This window comes from Onychostoma macrolepis, chromosome 19, assembly GCF_012432095.1.
Source record: "Onychostoma macrolepis isolate SWU-2019 chromosome 19, ASM1243209v1, whole genome shotgun sequence".
NCBI lineage: Eukaryota > Metazoa > Chordata > Actinopteri > Cypriniformes > Cyprinidae > Onychostoma > Onychostoma macrolepis.
Window position 1 is genome coordinate 12,909,766 of NC_081173.1, and position 21,556 is coordinate 12,931,321.

The 21,556-nt window shown below is 37.6% G+C and overlaps 1 protein-coding gene across 1 annotated transcript in view; it reads right to left on the reverse strand.

The window, feature by feature from the left end:
- Positions 1–21,556, reverse strand: part of ptp4a2b (protein tyrosine phosphatase 4A2b) — a 29,954-nt gene that overhangs the window by 3,454 nt on the left and 4,944 nt on the right. The window contains exons 2-5 of the mRNA XM_058753494.1: positions 8,173–8,449; positions 7,747–7,855; positions 7,553–7,645; positions 4,529–4,659 (exon numbers count right to left, since the gene is read on the reverse strand). Of these exons, the coding sequence (XP_058609477.1) occupies positions 4,529–4,659; positions 7,553–7,645; positions 7,747–7,855; positions 8,173–8,177 (338 nt within the window). The 5' untranslated portion in view covers positions 8,178–8,449. The remainder of the gene's footprint in view (positions 1–4,528; positions 4,660–7,552; positions 7,646–7,746; positions 7,856–8,172; positions 8,450–21,556) is intronic.

The following is a 21,556-nucleotide window of genomic DNA, read 5'->3' on the forward strand; positions in this document are numbered from 1 at the left end:
TTTGACAAGTCATGGGCTGCTTGAGCAACTAATCAACTCATCTATCTTAACTAGAAGCCCAGTATAATCAGGCAGGTGTTGGGTTTACCTGACTGAGTAAACATTTACAAAAAACACATTCTGGAGTCAGTCTCACCGTCTAGTTGGTTGTTACCCATTCCTAGGGTGTACAGAGTGGAGCTAGTACACCTTATGAATGTGTTTAGCATTCTTATGGTCTTGTTTGGGCTCAGTATTTTTTTAAAGAAATTGTTTTAAATAAATGTTGTTCTTTTGCACTGTTCTTCAAAAAAATCCTGAATAAAGATTATCAGGTGCCAAAAAAAAAAAAAATTATTAGGCAGAACAACCGTTTTCAACACTGATGAAAATAAGTTGTTTCTGCATATTAGAGTGATTTCTGAAGGATCACCTGACACTGGAATTAATTAAATTTCATAAAACATTCAAATAGAAAACTTATTTTGAATTAGGGCTGCACAATATATCGTTTCAGCATCGATATCGCGATGCGCACATCCGCAATAGTCACATCGAAGGATGTGCAATTTTTAGTATACTGATCATTTTCGCAACTGGACGCAACAAAGAGACCGCTGCAAATCCTTTGAACTTTGGGTCAGTACGCCATAAAACGAATGAGGGATTTACTCTCATCTGTGCCTGAAATGACATACGCGCGAAACTGTCAAAATGCATGTCTCTGCAAGCATCCTTGTAAACACAGTTGCTTATGGCTTAGGTGAAGGTAAACAATTGATAAAGAAAATGGATAGTATATTGGTTTTAATTGGCTTTCCTACCTGCCTGTCAACGTATGTATTTGATACCTCTGCGCAACCTGCAGGATACGTCATCAGCGCGTTCACGCACACTATTGCAGACAGAGCCAGAATGGCAGGCAAACATCAACAACCCGATCTTCCTTCCTGGTATTGTAGTACTTTTACTAACTGTGCTATAAAGTTTTCTCACTGGTGAATGACATGTTGTAGTCCAGCAGTTTCTAATTCCAGTCCTCGTGCCCCCCGCTCTGCATATTTTGCATGTCTCGCTTAGTTAACACCCGATTCAGATAACCAGCTCATTAGAAGTGAACTACGTTCATTAACTGTGTTCCGACTGACATGCTCCCTACACAGTGTTCATTGCTCCCTACTCCCTGAGCAGGGAAATCTGTTGAAGTTTATTTCACTTCGGAACATTTATTCACGGATTTGCGCTGCACAGCGTCTTCACACACAGACGAAACTTAGAGAAGTGTGAAGTGTGACATAATATACCTCTGTAATTAAATACAATTTAAATTCACGTCTCGCACACTTTAATGCCCTTTGTATGGAACATATACACTCGCTTTGAACTGGAATCATGGCGGCATATCTGGTGATGTCCACTTCGCAGGGCACTTATGACTTACGGTCGAATAGAACAACTGTCGGACGTGATAAGATAAACATATAAAATGTGTAGAGCGGGGAGGGCACGAGGACTGTAATTGGAAACCGTTGATGCAGCCTATTGCAGTAATTTAATGTTGTCTCTGGTATTCTGCTCTTTGAGCTCATGTGCATTCAGGGGGCGTGGCTTTGGACGGCGATTGCAGGGAGGGTGGGACGTTCGTTTTCAGTGCTATCAGGCTAAAGTTAGCATTTTCCGAGATCTCCTATTGCACCTTTAATCAAACAAAAAAAAACACAAAGGAGGAAAATCACTTTAGTGTCTTTAACACAGATTTATTAGATTTAATTTATACAGTGACGACTATGCAGTGTTATTTTACATTTGATTATTCAACCAGTATACCTGAATACTTTTAGACCAGGGGTATCCAAATTACGGCCCATGGATTAATTTTAAGCGGCCCGCAGCTGTCTTCTATAGTCTATTATTATATATGGCCCACCAAGCATAATTTACAAAATAGGCCTATGCAGTTTCACAATGTCAACACAAGATGGCAGCACAAAATTTTAGACCAGATGTAGCAGTAAAACGCGATTGATAATCTGATAACTCATATGCGCTCTCATTTCTTTAGCGCACGCGAATTCCTAAACGCGCCAAAAGCGGAAGAGCGCGACTCGTTTAAAGCGCTCTGCACGGACCGTTATTAGCTCTGCCTAAAGACAACGCAGTGCGAGCTCAGAACAAATGCATTTACTCGCTGACTGATCTCGATCATGAGACCACTAACGTTAGACGGCGCTGTGAGAAGCGTTTGAGTTTGGAGCAGAGGTTTCCATACAAACCACAGATGTCAAAAGCAGATGAAACAGCGCTGACATTCTCAACACTAATGCGGAAAATAGGAGAAACATTGTGCGACAACAATGCTGTAAGAATACTTCTCAATCCACAAATCACTGACATTTACAATTGATTTACTGTAGTAACAGTAACTTCTTATATTATTAATGTAGATATATAGGCCAATTGAATATAATGTAAGGGAGTTATGAAATGTCAAATTATAGACATTTTTGATATAAGAAGTTTTGTGCTTTCTATTTATACCAAGTAAATGTGTTAAGACTAAATACCATAAAGCCATTCTATGTTATAATTATTAAAGCTTTAAAAAGATATTTACCGATTTTTATGTCCTCAACAAAACTCAAGCTACTGCTACTGTCAACTCAAGCTACTCTCATGTATGTATGTGTGTGTATATGTAGGGCTGGGCGATATGGCCAAAAAAATTATCACGATACTTTTTTTCATATCAGTCGATATCGATAATTATCACGATAAATGTCAAATCTTTATTTCTTTCAAGTTTAAAGCCAGAATTTTGCTCCAAAGTGAAAGTTGTAGAAACTAGACCATTAATTTTTCTTAACAAAATAAATATTTAACTAGAAAAATGTATTTTTTAGGTGCTGCATGTTCTAATGAGTGATATTGTTTAAAATCAAGAAACAGGTTTGGTTTGCCTGATAATATTAATAATAATAATAATAATAAAAATAAGCACTTTTTTGTCTCTTAGAAATTCACATTTGACAGTAGCGTGAATTAGGATGCAGAGGTAAATTTTTGTTCATTATCAAAATCAGTAACATCTGTACAAATTGTAGTAACCTCAGTTTTATACGGTTAAATTTATTCTGACCAAGTGTTTTTTTTTATTTTTTATTAAGCATTGGTCTCCCATAGTAGCATACATTTAAATCATGATAAACAGTTAAAACCACACATATAACACCTCAATACCATGGTAAAAAAAAATATAACTATATGGTTTTTAGGTAGCCTGTATGAAAAACAGTAGTATAAAAACATTCAGTATAATGCACACATGCTATAGCTTAATCACAAATACATACTACAATTTTACACCATTACTCCTGTAATAAAATTCAATGCGAATATCCCACATTTCTGCCACAATACCATGGTGCAGTGAGTGTTACTGCAGTAAATCCATGGTAAATGATGGCGATGTGTAGACTTGAAAGCCTTCTGACTGTCTTGTTGCACATAGTGTTTCTCGTGTTTGATTCTAAACTAGTTTAAAATCACAGAATAATGTGTGTTCATTGCTGAATGCAATCGCTTCGATCTCACAGCGCTGTTTACTGCTCGCGTGACGTCTCATCCGCGAGTAAACGCATCTGCTCTAGTGAGCTCGCGCCGCATGGCAGTTTGACTTTGATCCGAGTGGATAAACGGTCCATGTTGCATGATTCAAATCAGTGGCGCGGTTTCGTTCCGCTTTTGGCGCATAAACATTATATCGAACATTTATCGACCTCTTCATATCGTTTTATCGAGGAAAATTTATATCACGATAATTATCGTTATCGAATTATCGCCCAGCCCTATGTATATGTATATATATGTATATATATATATATATATATATATGTATATATATATATATATATATATATATATATATATATATATATATATATATATATATATATATATATATATATATATATATATATATATATATATATATATATATATATATATATATATATATATATATATAAATAAAGTATGTATAGGGAGAAGCATCCGCCCCCAGTGTTTCCACATTGTCAAATCCAGCCCCCTTCAAGAAAAGTTTGGACACCCCTGTTTTAGACTTACCGGAAAAATATAAAGTACTGTTCATTTAATTTATATCTTTGTTCGATTATATTTATCTCCATTTGTAATTTGTTTATTTTTCTATGCTGATTTACTCACCTACAAAATCACCCCAAACATGGAATTTTTTTTTTTTACTTCAAATAGAGCTTTTCAAGTCATCTGGTGGTTTTTTTTCCCTTTTCTCCATATCGCAGAAATACAAAATATCGCAATGTGAGTTTTTTCTAATATCGTGTAGCCCTATTTTGAATTTCACAATATTACTGTTTTTGCTGTATTTTTGATCACATAAATGCAGCCTTGGTAAACATAAGAGACTTCTTTAGACAATACATGTGTCATATCACTAGAGCTATTGAAGGAGGGACTAACCCTTTTCTCCTCTGAGTTACAAAAATCACATTGAAAATAGAACACTAACCGGCCCAACCCCGCAACACAGTGAACAGCGATGCAGCATCCTGGCTCCTCTCGGAACTTAGTCTTCAGCAGGTTTAACCAATCATCTACGATCTGGGTTGGGGGCGGAGCTCCATCATCAAAGGGCCAGTCCTGCAGCCATGAAAAAAAACAAATACAAACAGCAATTTAGATTTTGCTGAAACAATTTAAATGTCTTGTGTACATCTCAGAGCACTGGAGGGAACATTCGCAAAGTCAAACAGCTGAAGAACTTGAGATGTTTCACATTAGGCCTTGCAGAATTTGCCTGTGGAGCAAGGCATTGTGGGAGAGCAGAACATTCTCATGAACTGTTTTTGGGCAGAAGGCCACAGAGTTCTGGCCTTCTCCCAGCCAAACCGCACAACTAGCGAGAAAGGGCTGAGAGGAGAGGAGAGAAATATGCCAAGACAAAGCAGGAGAGGACAGACCAAGGAGATTAAGATATAACGTGAGGCTGGAAAGAGAAGATCAATAAGGAGAGCCGTCAGGAGGAGTGCAGAGGACAGAGAGGAGTTTGCGGCAAGACGTATCGGGTTCGCCGAAATGACGCACAAGTCTAATGTCATCCTTAGGGAGTATGGTGGTTTTCTGGTAAATCCATTTGCATCACTAAACACAGCTTAGGACAGCATTAATTATCAACAGTTTCATGTAGTTATCTCGGCCTGCTTTCAATTTCTTCTTCGAATATACCAAGATCTGAGCGTGTGAGAAGACTGGTGCTTTGAAACGTTAAAGAGAAAGCGTGTGTGGGCGAGTATGACAGATAATGGAAACGGACTGTCTATGCAGCTGTCTGGGCTGCTGTGCTCCTGCTGACCCGCAGACAGCTTCAGTTCACAGCAGTTTCTCACTTTCTATGCTTCTTAAACATGCAATCCCTAGTTCCCCATATTCTTTCTTTATTTAGCTATTCCCTGTGTCAATTGTGAGTGAGCCACTTCTAAAGAAAAATGGACAAGGTGCACTGTGTTGAACTTGAATAGCAGGGATGCAAATCTTTTCTCAGGTATTGGATTACAGCTGCAGTTAGATGCCATGGGCCATGCATCACACACACACACACACACACACACACAAGTTGGTATTTGTGGTTTAGGGGGATTCTCCATAGGCGTAATGGTTTTTATACTGTACAAACTGTATGTGCTATTGCCCTACACCAACCCTACACCTAACCCTACCCCTGAAACTTTGTGCAATTTTAGATTTTCAAAAAAAAAAACCCACCATTTAGTATGTTTAAGCCTTTTGAATTATGGGTACATAGGCTTGAGATTCATAAACCACCTTCAAATTGTATTACTTCTGTCATAGCCATGTCATTAAACAAATTTGTGTCCCCGTAAATCACAAATACCAACACACACACACTATGTTGACTGTGACCACCCTACTGTGACAGCAAAGTTTAAACTGCTCTGTACCTTCTCTTTAAGGAAGTAAGGATATTGTTCCCCTTCTAACACCTTTGCTTCCTTATAATTTCCAAATAACATTCTGAAGGTCATGGAAAATGATCAAATACATAAAAGGGAACAAAAGCAAAAGGTTGAAATTTCCTCTTTTAAATAAGAAACTTTGACTTGCCTACATCTCCATATATAGCTGCTTTTAATACATTTGTAGCTGTCAATATATCTTCTGTTTACCAACCTAGCATGCAGAGTACAGGTGATTACAGATGGTAAATAAACTGGGAGGCCTATCTATCTATCCATCTATCTTTTCCAGCAGGGTCAGAACAAGATAATGTCAAGTGTAAATAAAGACTCAACACGCTGAGTAAGTTTTTTTCACAGGCCACTAAGAATGAGATGTCTTTATTAGACACACCCGCATACAGCACTTGTTGGTGACATCAGTAGAGCACTGGGTGAAATGACCTACTTGATCTGAAGAGGGAAAGGAGCATGTTTGAGATATTGCTTGTTCAGTTGCCCTTTTGAGATCAGGTCACAGAAAAGACCATTGCAAAATGGACAAAGCAATCACTAAAATTGCAGCACAGTTACTGTAATCCTCATTATACAATACCACGAGTATTTCTATTTTCATGGGGAAAATTGTAAAAATGTGAAACATCATGTTGAATTTTTTTAGCTTGACATGCTTTCGGAGCACATCAAACTGAAAATTAAGAGAAAAGAGTAACAAAAGCTTTCTGACGTCTCACGCTCTCACTTACACTCTCGTTCAAAATTTTGTGGTCTGTAAGATTTTTTTTCATGTCTTTAAAAGAACAATCTTATGTTAATTTATTTAAACAAAAATACTGTAAAAACAGTAATACTGTGGAATATTTGTACATTTAAAATAACTGTTTTCTATTTGGATATTTTAAAAATGTAATTTATTCCTGTCATAGCAAAGCTAAATTTTTTGCCATTCCTCCAGACTTCTGTGTCACATGATACTTCAGAAATCATTCTACCATGCTGATTGGCTGTTAAATAAACATTTCTTTTTATTATTATTATTATTATTATTATTATCATCATCATCATCATCATCATCATCAATGTTGAAAACAGTTGTGCGGATTAATACTTTTGTGAAAGCTGTGATACTTTTCTTTCGGGGTTCTTTGATGAAAAGAATGTTCAAAAGAACAATTTACTGAAAAAAATTCTTGTCTTCTATCTTATTGACACAAACTTTTGAACTGCAGTGTATATGAGCTTAATATTTACCATTTAAACGTAAACATAAAAGGCACAGTAAATAGTAATGAACAGGGCTTAACAGTAACTATGGCCTGGGGCCAGTGTGGGAGATCTGGACTAGCTGGCTGAAGAAACTAGTTGCCCTTTTGTGCCGGTGAATTACCATTGGGAGTTCCCAAGAGTGTAGCCTAGGCATACATGTGCCTTTTTAATCAAGCAAGGACAGCTGATCTTGCAGAATAGCACTGTGTCATTCTGTGTGGCAAAATAAGTGCCTTTTCTTTCCTTCCTCCCCCTAAACACTGTTCTTCAAATCTTCAATTATATTTACTCACCAGGACCTGGATGCCCTCCTTCTCCACTGGTGCCTTGTCATAGGTGGCTTCACATACTCTCACCAATGTGTTCACCCCAAACTTCTTCAGCTCCTAAGGAGGGAGGCAGAGTGAAACATGCGAGTAAGGATATTTGGGTTTCCCCTTTTATGACAAGCTCATTCACAAAAGGGGGATCTAGACGGATTTCTTACCTCAGTGAACTTGTTGAGAGTGGAGTTGGTGGGGTTGTGTGTGATGAGGAATCTCATGCAGTCATAGGAAATCTCAACAGCGGCAGGGCGGTTCATGTTGGCAAGACGTCTTTAAAACAATTACAATGAAGTACTTATAATTCCTGTTCCTTTGTTTCTTTAAAAAAAATCTTTGGCTCAGTTTTCAGCAGTATGAAAAAAATAAATACAGACAAAAAAAAAAAAAAATATATATATATATATATACTGGGTGCAATGGAGGGTGGACACTAGACTACTAGAAGTACAAACAAAAGTCAAAAGGAGGGTGATCTAGTCCACGATGTTCAAAAGATGCATAAAAAAAAGGGATGAGAAACTTGAAAGGAAAACTAAAGAAAAAAGGAGACTATCCTTCAGTCATCCAATTCAGACAATTGAGATTACCCCATTCAGGAGAAGAGTTTCTAATTGGCTACAGGGAGAGAAAGCTGTAGGGAGGAAGTCAGGCGGGCGTGTTTGAGGACTACACGGGATCCCAAAAGGGTATAGAAGAGACAGACTGGGCCCAGTGTGCTGGCTGTCAGGGAGGCTTCTGGGTAGCGTAGTCCCGCGGGTGGCTAACAATTCACTTGTCCACAAAGGTGAGGTGCTGAGCCTGGCAGAACTCTCCGCAGACGGTCACAAACGCCATATATGTGTGATCCGAATCAACACAGAAATGCTGGAGAGAGGGAGAAAGAAGATACAGTTAGAGGAGAACGAAATATCTTTGAATGAGCAGTCATTTAGATATCCTGTAAATCCCTTTGAACATCTTAAAGAGTACTACTGCTCAGCTCTGACTGATGATTCATCCTTGCTGCTACGCAAGCCAGTGACTCGTCCTATTGAAAAAGGCAATTTGAAGCAGGCAGGTGATAACAGCAAGTCTAGAACATCAAGACACCTACATCCTGATGTGGCACAAAACACAATGTCTTGTGTCATGCAAATGCAACATTTGCCTCTTAAATGCAGTCTTTTTCAAATCAAAAGCAGTGCACACTGGAGAAAACAAGGGTAGAGAGCGATTGAGAGGTTGACATGAAAAAGGACAGTACAGGGAGGGCTTGTTCCTGAGTTTTTGAAAACTCTAAAGCGTTCGCAATGATTAAAGTCAGGCAAAGCTTCAAACAGCCTCAACTGTTTCACAGTCCCACGCTTCTCTACTCGACTAGCCACCCCCATCCACACTAAAAGGACACCCATCAAAGTAACCAATCCATCTTGGCTCCCTGTTCTTTAACAGATTGAATAACCCACATTAAGAACAAAATAGGACACACAATGCGAGTCTTTACAATACGAGACTTGGACATGTTGAGACACACAATTAAAAAAAAAAAAAAAGGAACATCAGAAGACTTGGACTGTCAACAAGTTGCAATTCTCAGAAGGAAAGAAGCAGTCTTGAATGCTAGATCCAACAGATGAGGCTAAATAGACGGCAACAAAAAGAGAAGAAAGTGGTCTCTTCAAAAGAGAAAAAGCAGCAAGACTAGGAATGTGATTATCTTATCAAAAGAGGACCAGAGCTAAAAGGCTCACTCAGGACTAGAAGACCACAAGTGCTTTTTTAAAACATTCCCCAAGGGCCTGATGGTAAACCAATGGTTCAGACAGGATAATTGAGCTGCACAAGGAAGCACAGCCACACAAAGGAATAGGACGGTTGGAAAGAGATGCTATTGTGACGCTGAGGTGAAAACGAGACAATGACCCCATTTACACCAGATATTAATATCAGTCTTGGTTGATCTGACCATAGTGTTAACAAGTGTCTCCTGTGAAGTCTGTGTTGTAGACAAAAGCCCTATTTGGATGGTAATTGTTTCTTATGTGGACAGCTGCAAAAATGGCACTTCAACAATAAAACGTATGAATTCAAATAATTTATTCACAGTGGAGAAGCTAGTTCTGTCATCCTACGAACCCGGTAATGCGCTGCTCTGTAAATAAAAAGTCATATGCTTGGTATAATGAGAATAAATTCATATTTAATAATATCCTATTTATTATCTGTTTATTAAATCTCCTGTTTAAAAATGGGAAAATAGACACGTCGGTTTAAATAATTTTGCATTCTCTCTCTCAAAATGATGGATGTCATTAAAAATGTGGAGATTAGCAGAAATAACAATACAACCTCTTATTTACATAAAAACAAAGCTGCTTGGTATATTTTATGTATATAATTGTATATAATACATTTTAAAATTGTATTGCATACCTTTTGCTGCCATAATGACCCATTTCAAATGTTTACATGCTTTTCATCTTCTTTTTGCTCTTAACAGCTTCCACTCGCTGTGGTGGAGCAGTTATGAAATAATATTCATGTAAATACTTTCCAGCATTTCAATAATAAATACGCATGCAAATTACAACTAAGTGCAACAGTTACCGTACAGTGTTTGGCAGTGGTCAGAAAGAATTCTAACAGTGAATTTTGAATCAATTCCATCACGTAAAATGTGGATTCAGATGGCAAATAAATTACCACACGACCTTGGTGTTTGTCAAAAACAGCAGGTAATTCAGTTGGGGATTTTTACACTGAGAGAAACAGACAATCTGGATTTGGACGGCAATAAAAATCACAGACTAACCACTGTAAATCGCTTATGTCCCCACAAGAGACAATCCCCATTCAAATTGGGCCAAAGTTTGGGAGTCTTTCAACTGATTTGAAAAACAAGATTCATAAGAACAAAGTGTTTGCACTTATACAGATGACCCGTTTCTTCATTAAATGTTTGATATTTATATATTAAATGACTTGAAATGAATAAACAAATAAGTGATATTAGCAAGGAAACATTGCTAAATAAAAGCATTACTATGTAGGTGTGTGTGATATTGAAAAAAAAAAAAAGATGTCTCAATATTTTTTCGATAAGGATAATTAGACGATATTTTGCCGAGTGTTATTGTGCTGATATCTGACTACCGTGGACAGCTGCAGTTTTTGATATTCTTTATATTCTGTGTGGTCAGTTCACATCAGTGATATTAAATTGATATTCAAGTTTAAATTGATTTTTACCTTTTATGGGCAATTTTACATTTAAAGTGGGTGGTTTACTGCTTTTTTTCTTTGCTTGATTGCGTTTATGGGGTGCAATATAACATGTCTTCGTGTTTCGTTTGTTAAAAAACGCCTTATTTTTCATATATTTGACCTTTATTGTAAGCCGCTTTCTCCTCTGTCATTTGAACGACCGGTTGACTTCCTGATTCTCTGAAACCACTCCCTCAGAAATGGAACTGCTCCATGTTTTAGTAATAGTTTCTGTGTGAATCCGGCATTGAACTCTGAACTCTCTTGATTCTGGAAGCGGTCTTCCGTAAAATGCGCAGCACAGAGAGCTAAATTAGGATTGTAATTGTCAGGAACATAATCAAACATAAATTTTAACCATTGTTGACGAACTACAGCGTCCGTAGGAAGCCCGAACACAGAAGACCTGACAGCTGGGTGAAAATAACACCGTTTCGACGGCATGGCTACAACTCTCCACTATAACTCTTCCTCTTCGACAAAGCCGCAGAACATGGCCTTGCCCCCTCTTTGGCATGTTCCGGAGGGAGGGGTAGATGCAAATTTATGTTTTTTTTACGTATGCAACCCGGGAAGTATCCCGTTGTAGTCCCATATGAGTCGTTTTTGTAGGCATTAAACTTCCTGATTTTTAAAAGACGATATCTCCGCTTACGTTGAACTTTCAGCAAAGCAACTTTGCAGATACTGTTCATGCACCAACAGCAACATTACACACTATTTAAAATGAAAAAAGTGAAATCGAAGCCATGCTTTTCTAAAAGTATGTGTTTTTTGTGTCAAATTGTTATATTTAATCAGTCAGTTAGAATGAAAAGACATTTAGGCTGTTACCAAACAAATGAAACCAGTATCAACAAAATTAATCTTTGCAGAAGTTGCATCTGAAGTGGCATTTAAATGTATTTACACACTGTTTAGGACATGGAGTGCTTTAACCTGCAGTTACAAATGCATAATGTTTTGATATTTTAAACATAAAACATTAAATACTGATTTTTGAAATTATTTTAAAATGAACAGATACTCTGAATGTGAAATTAAAATCACCAGTAGGTGGAAGCAAGTCACTGTTAACAAGTGAGTCATTGCGACTGAACAGAATCATTTAACGGTTGATTCATTCAGGAACGAAACGGTCATGTTGCTCAGAGATGCAAAACAACGCTGTTGCTGTTTTTGTAATTATTTATGTTGGCGAAATGGAGCAAAAATAGGCAGTTTGGTGTCTAAAACGTAAGTCTTTTAATATTAACTTATTGTTTATTGAACTGTTGTATAAAATCAGTATCACAACCATGCTTATTTTTGAACAAAAAAACGGCACTCTTGGTGTGATTGTGACTATATGAAAATAAATAAATAAATATATATATATATATAAATATAAATATATATATATATATATATATATATATATATATATATATATATATATATATATATATATACACACATATATATATATATATATACACATATATATACACATATATATACACATATATATATACACACACACACATTTTCTGCCCTCATATCTTGAATTTTGTGATCATTCTTAATGCATTTTAATAGACTGAATCATGCAGTGAAAGAACACTCTAAATGCGCTCTAGTCTAGACTTCACGTAATGAATGCGTGCTCTCTGTAGGGTGTTTTGTTTGGTTTTTGCTAAATACTCGATAATGTCAAATTGCACATCGTTAAAACAATAATTACGATATTAATCACAGACGATATATATCGCACACCCCTATTACTATGTAGTAACCACTTATAGATTGCGGAACTCAGTATGACAAAATGTAAATACAAACAAAATGTAAATGTTTGGAAATGCAGTTTTATAAAGCAGTCCTCCTCTTACATTTTAACACACTTAATTCTGTGAAGCTACAGTACTTTCACACGTTCCTCCAGAAATCATTCTGATGTACTGGTTTGGTGCTCAAGAAACATTTCTTATTATCAATGTTAAAAGCTTTTTTTCTTAATTTATTGACAGCATTTATTAACATTTTTTTTTTTTGGTAATATTACAAATGTCTTTTCTGTTACTTTTAATCAGTTTAACATAACGTATTTAAAGCACACAAAAATACAAATGTCAGCACACTGTTGCTACCAAATATAGTTATTTTATTTAAGAATTATTTTACATTTCAAAGTCTTTGTTTTAGTGTTGATTTATAGGTGGGAGTATTGCTTATTAGGGACACATCAGAATGCAATCATGTTTACACTAAAAATACGACCACCTCACAATGAGGTTTTAGACAAAATGTTTTCAATACTGATCGCCAAAAGGTATGCAAATACCAAGCGTAAGCAATGCCAATAAAAGCTCTATAAGAAGCCATACAGTCAGGGATGGAGCGGTGTGAAATGGCGTTCCTATGAAGGCCCTACTTCCTCTTGCTCTACTTTTACCAGGAACTCATGCAAATCAAACCACATTTGCAAGCCACTCCTGTAATTGCTACTACCAGAACAGATGGGGAAAAAATGAGTGCAAAGTAACAAACAGTAAGACACAAAGAAAAGAAAAGGCAGATGGGCAGAGGAGAAATAAAAAAAGCAAGTTTTGGTTACAAATCACTAGGAGCTTTCTGCCAATAAATTCAGTTGGTAAATCGCAAAGCCAGCACTAACACACTACTCACAATCTTCTCTCACAAGACCCTTCTAGCGTTTAGAGGTCACACGTTCAAACTAGGCAGAACTGGAACTGTCCGGAAAGACATTCAGTTTCTCTTTAACACCGGAGGCGAGCCAGTGTGAAGGCTCTGCTGTGTCACACGTTCACCCTGCTCAGTTCCCCTGCTGCTTATACAAACACTCACACACATCAGCTGCCTTGTGCATGAACGAACAGAGGACTGGAAAAAAGGAAGACTTCTCAGAAATGACAGTTTCATGTTGCCCACTGTTTTGTGAAATACTGTTGCTTGTTATCTAGATGAGAGGTCACTGGGTACAGAACTCTGTCTGTCCATCTCTTCATTTGCTCTCTTCCATGCCTTCCTCCATCTGAACCCTCTTTCCCTCGACCCTATGCAGCTGGGAAAGTTTGAAAGGCCATACGGCTGCTCTTGTCATAATCTAGGAGTGTAGTGTACATAGTGATATTGAGCGCTTTATCAGAGAACACAGCAGCCCAAACAGGTGATAGAAGCAGTACAGACTGTTTTACGTAGCGTGACTGAGCATATCCCATACTGTAAGAGCATCTTAATTTATTCATGTTGAATTAATTTTAGGGATTTAGCACTACTACAAAATGCATTTGCAGGAACAGTTGCAGGAAAGTGTGACTCATGTTGTTACATAAACACTAAGGTAACAGGGTAACAGGAGTGTTAATATTTACATATAATTTAACCTAACTATTTATGGCTTTGAAAAAAAAAAAAAAAAAGAGCTAGGGATCACAAAAAATATTTAAAAGCAGCATTTGAGAACATGCTAACCCTGCCAACATCGTCTGGATGCTCCTCAGCCAATGAAACAGATTACGGGGCTTTTGAAAAGCTAATATGCCAACAGCAAAGCACTGATCCTTTTCAGATCCCTCTGATTTGAGTTACAAATCCAGCTGGGCCATTGGAGCCGTGTCTTCATTCTTCATGATAATTCCAGTCAGAAACCTGCTGTAGATATGGGCCAAAGGGTCTGTGTATGGATGTACATAGCACAGCATGTCAGAACACAGAAATAGGCCATGATTAAAGCAACAAACAGACTCTTGAGAAATGAAAGTCATTTGACTGGGAAAAAAAAAAAAAAAAAAAAAAATCGATAGTGATACCTATGCTACATTTATTTCACGTTTTTCATTTCTACTTGATACAGCATTTTTGCTTTTTTTCCTCCCTAGAGTTCAGTCTGAGCTATCAGAGTCAGTTGCAAGGCCTCCCGCTCTCCTTCAGAGCTGTCAGAGGATGACTCCGAGATCACGGGCCTTGGGCTGAGGGATGGAGAGAGTGATCCCAAAAGAACCAAAAGATAAGAGCTGTGCCAGCTCATGCTTTGCTCAAACCTCTGGCTATATCACACACTAGGCTTATATTAACAAGTTACAGCAACTGCACATAGCCTTCAAGTATATCTCAAATAAGTAAATATTGCGTCACATTTTTTCCAGTAATTATTCAAGACAAATAAAACAAATGATCTAAAAAAGCAACATCAAACAGTAGTATCAAATACTCTCAGAAACATTGAGAAACTGGAAATTTCATTAAACTGGTTAACAGAGACAGTAAAGACAATGTTACAAAAGTTTGTTGGCTGTTCTATTGAGCTTTCCATTCAACAAAAAAAAAAAGTTTTTGTGGAAACCATGATACACTGAAGCTGCACAACTGTTCTCAACATTGACGGTAAAAAATGTTTCTTGAGCACTAAATCAGCATGATTTCTGAAGAATCATGTGACACTGAAGACTGGAGTAATGGCTGCTAAAAATTCAGCTTTTAAGAATAAACTACATTTTAAAATAGAAAAGTTATTTTAAATTGTAATATTCCACAATAATAGTGTTTTTACTGTATTTCTGGTCAAATAAATGCAGGCACACACTTTCCAGACTTCCTGCAATACAGACAGTGTCATGTTCAACTAAGCATCTCATCAAGACAGTGCTAACATAATTGGCACACACATATGTACTCCACCCTGCTGAGAGCAAACATCCACCCATGCATTGACAATTCACAGAAAAACTCACAACAGCACTGACACATGCTATTCCCACCCCAAAAAACACAGAATGAATGCATGCGAGCACAAGAAAAATGTCCCTGAGGTGACAAGGATTCCCTGGAGATTTGCCATTGATTGCTACTTCTGTCTGCTTGCCACTTAGACGAACAGCAGCATACTGATCATCTGTGAATCTTGCATGAGAACATGAGTGTGTAAGTGTTACCACTTGCCACACTTTACAACAAAAGTGCAAAGGCTTCGCTTGTCATCTCACTCTCACTAGAACTTCCGCAGCTTCAAACATGCACCGCTGCTAAACACACTCTACTCATTTTCCACTACAAAGTATACGGAAGATATCAAGCAGTGAGGGAGCGAAATGTGAGGATACACCTGCTCAGATCTGCACGACTTGTTGGCATGACCAATGCTGTACTGACTTAGTGGAGGCCACATGTTAAAGTTCAGCGGCAACTCAAAACGCAAGAGCAAATGCCTGAACGCTAGATAAGAGAAGATAGCTCAAGTCCATCCTAAGCAGGACGCGACTGATCTGAGGCCATTTAGCAAATACCACAAGCAGTAAACTTAACACTAGCTCCAGAAAGGTTTATATGCAGAGTCACGCAGGTTTCCACAGGCCATGCCACAAGCATTCATATCATAACAGCTGCAAATATGCTTTAATTTTAATGGTATGGCGTGTAAGAGAAAAAGCAAGTTGGATCAAGTTGAACCACCACAAATGTACACATGAGAAAAGGGGTCCACGTTCCTTTACCAATTACTGTAATAAGCAACAACTGCTTCTGAATTAAACTCCCTGAATTGAAACTGCCAATGAGTTTCACAGCTTTGTTTGCTGCATACCAGGACATTACAGATGAAAAAGGTAGGTCTATTGACACTCTCGTGAGATCAGAAAAAGAGGTTTGGCTGTGCAGATGTAATTCTATCACTGGCACTGTCATAAAGGGATTCACACTGTTTAACAAGTAGTAAAAATGGAATGTTGTTCAGCTGATAACGTACAGGTAGGGCTGAGCGATACATTGAATATTCACAATAATTTTGTCGGAAATATAAATTTGAGCAACAATGCGAGTATGTAGCTTTTACGTTTCTGGGAAAAAAGGTTGTGACATTTTTTATATATTAAAATATTCTGGTGAAATATATTTGGAGATAGTTACTGCTGTTTATCAAGCATTGCTTCATGTAATGTTGCTGAATATTAATGAAAAATTTGTGAAAAAGTTGAAAAAAAAAGTTAACAATTTCAGTTTTTGCTTCGTGTTAATCATTTTGAGTCTACATGGCAACAATAGTTGTTCAAGGTGGTGGGGAGTAAAAAAAAAAATACCCTTTTGAGCCATTTCGGAGTTAAAAAGTTTTTTAAAGTTTTAAAGTGGCAATGTAACGTAAGTAGCACCAGAGGTTCTCTCATTGGTTGTTGACTGGATGGATGCAGATCTGAATGCAGTCGATTGTAAGAAAGGGGTGGGTTTTAAAGGGCACCTATTATGCAAAATCCACTTTTACACGGTGTTTGGACATAAATGTGTGTTGGCAGTGTGTAAACACAACCACCCTACAATAATAAAAATCAACCCACTCCTTTTAATCACCTTTAAACCAAGTCAGTCTTACTAGGCTTGCCATTTTGATTCTCACCGCAGTGTGATGTCACATTTCGGAGAGCTGGGCCACGGGGTTGATTGACAGCCCTGCATTGCTATAGTTTCCACCCTCAGCGGTTGTAAATTGTCCTTCATTTTCTCTGCACTCAAGCAGATGTAACGTCAACAATAGGTGCGTTTACATGGAGCATTGTAATCGGTTGAAAAGTCTAAATCCGAATGAAAATGCTCCATATAAACACCTCAATCGGAATAAGAATGCCCAAACCGAATGAAATTGTAATTGGTTTGAGAGGGGTGGGTTAAACCTTTCTATAAAGCGAACAAAATTAAAACTCTGCCATGTAAACGCGTTAAACCGATTACTCTGCATCTACGTCATCACGTCAAGAGGTCGGGTCGTCAGAACGTGAACGTGATGTCGGCAACAGTACATTCTGTGATTTGGGGACACCGACACTACAGTAGAGACTGGGTAATAGTGGAGGTATAAAGTTAAAATTTCAATTATACAGTTAAAAACACATTAGAATGGAGAATGCTTGCTATCTGCTCTCATGCCCGGAGTGAAAAACGGATCTGAAATGAAGCACAATTTTCTGCTTTTCAGCTTAGAAACAACAGTGATGATAGTGAAAGTATAGCTCAATGAAAATAAACAACTTGACCGAAAGTTGCCTTTGTCATTTGTATTTACAGCTTAATAATTTTTGATCTGCTTGAATTTACAAGTGCTCACGCCATGAATATTGCACAAAAACACATTTGGAAATGTTATGTGTGAGACAGTTCGTTGCGTGTCAATCAATCAATCAATCTGTGTTTAGAAACTCCTGGTAGAAATTAGGGATGTGCGGGACTAGTCGACTAAACAGTAATCAATAGACACTGAAATCAGTAGTCGATTACACGAGAGAGAGAAAAAATTACCATAAATTTGACGTTACATTTAAAACATTTTAAAAGCTAGAATAAAACTTTTGAAAAATAATAAATATCAAAATATTTAAATATATAAATATTTTTAAAAGCATATCTGGGCGGAAACTACATTTTTTACCTCAGACCTCGCATGCCTTTTCTTCATGTCAGTTGGTGTAGGACCAGCAAGGTGTAGGATTATTTTGAATTAGAAGGAAACGGAAAAGTTGTGTGTAAACTGTGTAATGTCAAATTGGCTTACAATAACTCTACTGGAGCGATGCGTAATCATATTCAATACAGGCACGTATGCGTTAGCTTGGAGGCTAGCCAAAGCCAGCAAATGTCAATCATGTCATACACTACAACCCGCCGCTGCGGTCCGCGATCCCATCCGCGCCATCTATTCCTCTAAACGAAGACCCACTTCGGTGGTGGAGCGGGATTTCCAGGCTCTTTTCGAAACTGTCTGCTTGCTTGCAGTTATCTCTCTGCGTGCCTGTAACTTCAGTTCCTGCCGAGCGTGTTTTTTTTTTCAAGTGCAGAATCGCCTCTAGTCCCGTCTTTCGCCAGACCACGTTAACATGTTAAATTCACTGAACAAATGCGCATGGTCTGAGTAAGTAAAACGAGCATTGTTTAATTTTTAGACAATATAGCCAACATGAAGTACATTTTTAAAAGTCGTTTTAATGCTATTCCTTGATAAACTTTCCTATTGTTTTTGATTTGTGTTTTAATATGTTGGCTAACGTTATATGAAAATGAAAAATTCTGTCAGTCTATTTTCCATTTCTGCATTGCTCCAGCTGATCTGAATAAATAAGCTATGCACTGGTTTATGTTGAGTGTACGCTCTTCCTTATTTTCTGTTTAACGACCGCCTAAAATTAAATGATGATAACGTGAGGCAAGCATACGGCATAATCGCGACCTATTTTTAGCAGATTTCATTGAGGGATTTGACAGTGTGATGCAAAGATTAAGTATTTCAAGTGTAGGCTGTTATACACGCACAGTTTTTTTGTTTTTTTTTTGCCATTTTTGGGGGGAATGTCGTTATAGTGCTTAGCGTTTTAACCATATTTGTGTGCGTACATTAAGTATTTTTAACTGATCAGCGCCGTGCTTGTGAGATTAGTTCACGCCGTTCGTAGAGCGAGATTCGTTCGCGCGGCTCGGTCAGTTGATCCATGCTGATGACAGGTCGCAGCGCGAGCTCTGTAACGTCGCGCTGTTTTATCCCACTTTCAGTGCATTTGACTCCCCATATGTACGGATAAACACCAGTTCTTTCGCTCTCAGTTATGTTGCGTCTACCAGCTGTTTATTGCTGTAGGTATGCAAAGCAGAGAGATTTATACGTGACGCCCTCTTCTGGAGATGGGGCCAGCTCATTTGTATTAAAGCCATACACTCCAAATCAGCTTTTTTAGACACACTCCAAAAATGACATTTTCCAGCTGTTATAATAAATGATCTGTGGGGTATTTTGGGCTGAAATTTCACAGACACATTCTGGGGACAACCAAGGCCAATATTACATCTTGTAAAAAGGGACATAAGAGGTGCCCTTTAAGCGGAGTAATTGACTGGAGAAATCCAGTATGCCACAGCAAAGAGGTAAAAAAAATGGGTTAAAACAAATGAAACATTCACAATAAGATTATTCACATGCATTTATAAAATACGTAAGGTGAACTTTATAACCAAGCTCTACATTCAGCCAAAGACCTGGGTTGAAATATTACTTTTTTTTTTTTTTTAAACAATAGATGGCTCCTCGGGTAAATATCTAACCGTGAACTGACAAAAATCACTATGATTTTACACCTAATGACACCAGAAGGTCAAGAAGTCGTGTTACACAGGAAAACCGGACACACAGAGAATGAACTTCGCTCCTTCAGCCTGCTAGACCGGAGCCACTCAAGAGTGTGGATTCTGGGTATTAATAAACATTAAAGAGGCCACCGGTGCCATTCTCAGAAAACCAGAGGAAATATGGGTCCTGCTTCAAGACAGGATAACACAGTGCGAGAATAAATGGCCCATCTCTCCAGGTGTTTTTAAGTTGCTAAGAGGAAAAGTCACTTTCACATAATTAACATGTCTGAACCACACCATGCAGAAAGTAACAAAAGACAAAGGGCATAAAAAAAAGCAATGGTCATCAAGTTGAAGTAGCTATTTAGCCTAGCTGTTTAAATAGCACATCTAATTTAGAATACGGGACACTTTATGTCATAAAGGCCAGAAATAAAAATCTGTGTAAAGCATACTTAGTGGTCTATAAATACACCTGAGGTACACACTGAATGCCACACACATTCTTGAGGCCTGTCTGTCTGCATTCCTCACCAGTCTCTCAGAAGAGCGCTGGAGAAGGGCCCACTGAATCATAGATTCATTAACTCACCGTGGATCAATGATTTGTATATATGCATTAGGGATGGGACGATACACCTACCTCCCAATTCAATACTATCATGATACTTGGGTGCTGATACGATATGTGCAGAAAGAATTCTGGAAGAGATTTGATTCTCTGCCTCCGTCATGGTTTTGCTTTCTCGCGCCGACTTTAATCATATATGATAGGGATGTAACGATTACCGGTTTGACGATAAATCTTGATAAAATTCCCCACGGTTAGTAGTACCGTTTCATGTTTTCATTATCATTAAAACCTTATTCGATTACTGCGATTTGAACAAGTCACGATTCATAAATAACGTGCAGCATAAAGCACAGTTTTAAGTAACAGTTTCACGTGGGCAGAGTAGTTTCGTTTTGAGTGAAACTTGGGCGGAAAAACTGGAAGGTTTTAAAAGAGTGCTAAGGGAATTATACAAATGAATTTATGAATGAATTAATTATATGAATGTACCTCTGAAGGTTCTGACTGTCTTCAGAAACTATTTTTCATCTTCGCTCCATGTAATACCTAAAGGAAGTGATCTTAATCGCTCTGCTTTGTCCACTTGTAACACTTTTCTTTATTTAAAGGCTGAAATGTGAGGTTTACCCGTTTATGAAACTTTTTTTTTTTTTGCTTTATTTGAAAATTTACATTAGATATTTGAACATGCTATTAAACTGTTCTCATTTAAAATCCGAACATCATTGGTAATGTTATTGTTTTAGTGATTATGCAAACAAAAAGTCATTTTATTTGTTGTTTTGTTGATTTTGTAAATATAAAACTTGGTGAAGGGATTTGTGTGTCTGTATTTTTAAACATCTCCAGCACATTTTAACAATACCGTGATAATACTGATAACCATGATAATTTTGGTCACTATAATTGTGATAAGAAATTTTCATACCGTTTCATCCCTAGTATATGACGGTCATCTAATGTTGCGGCACTGCGCACACAGAACGATCGGTGTATGACAAAAGCACCACGAGAGCTACAGATAACAGATGGCTCTCGCGGTACTTTGATGTCAT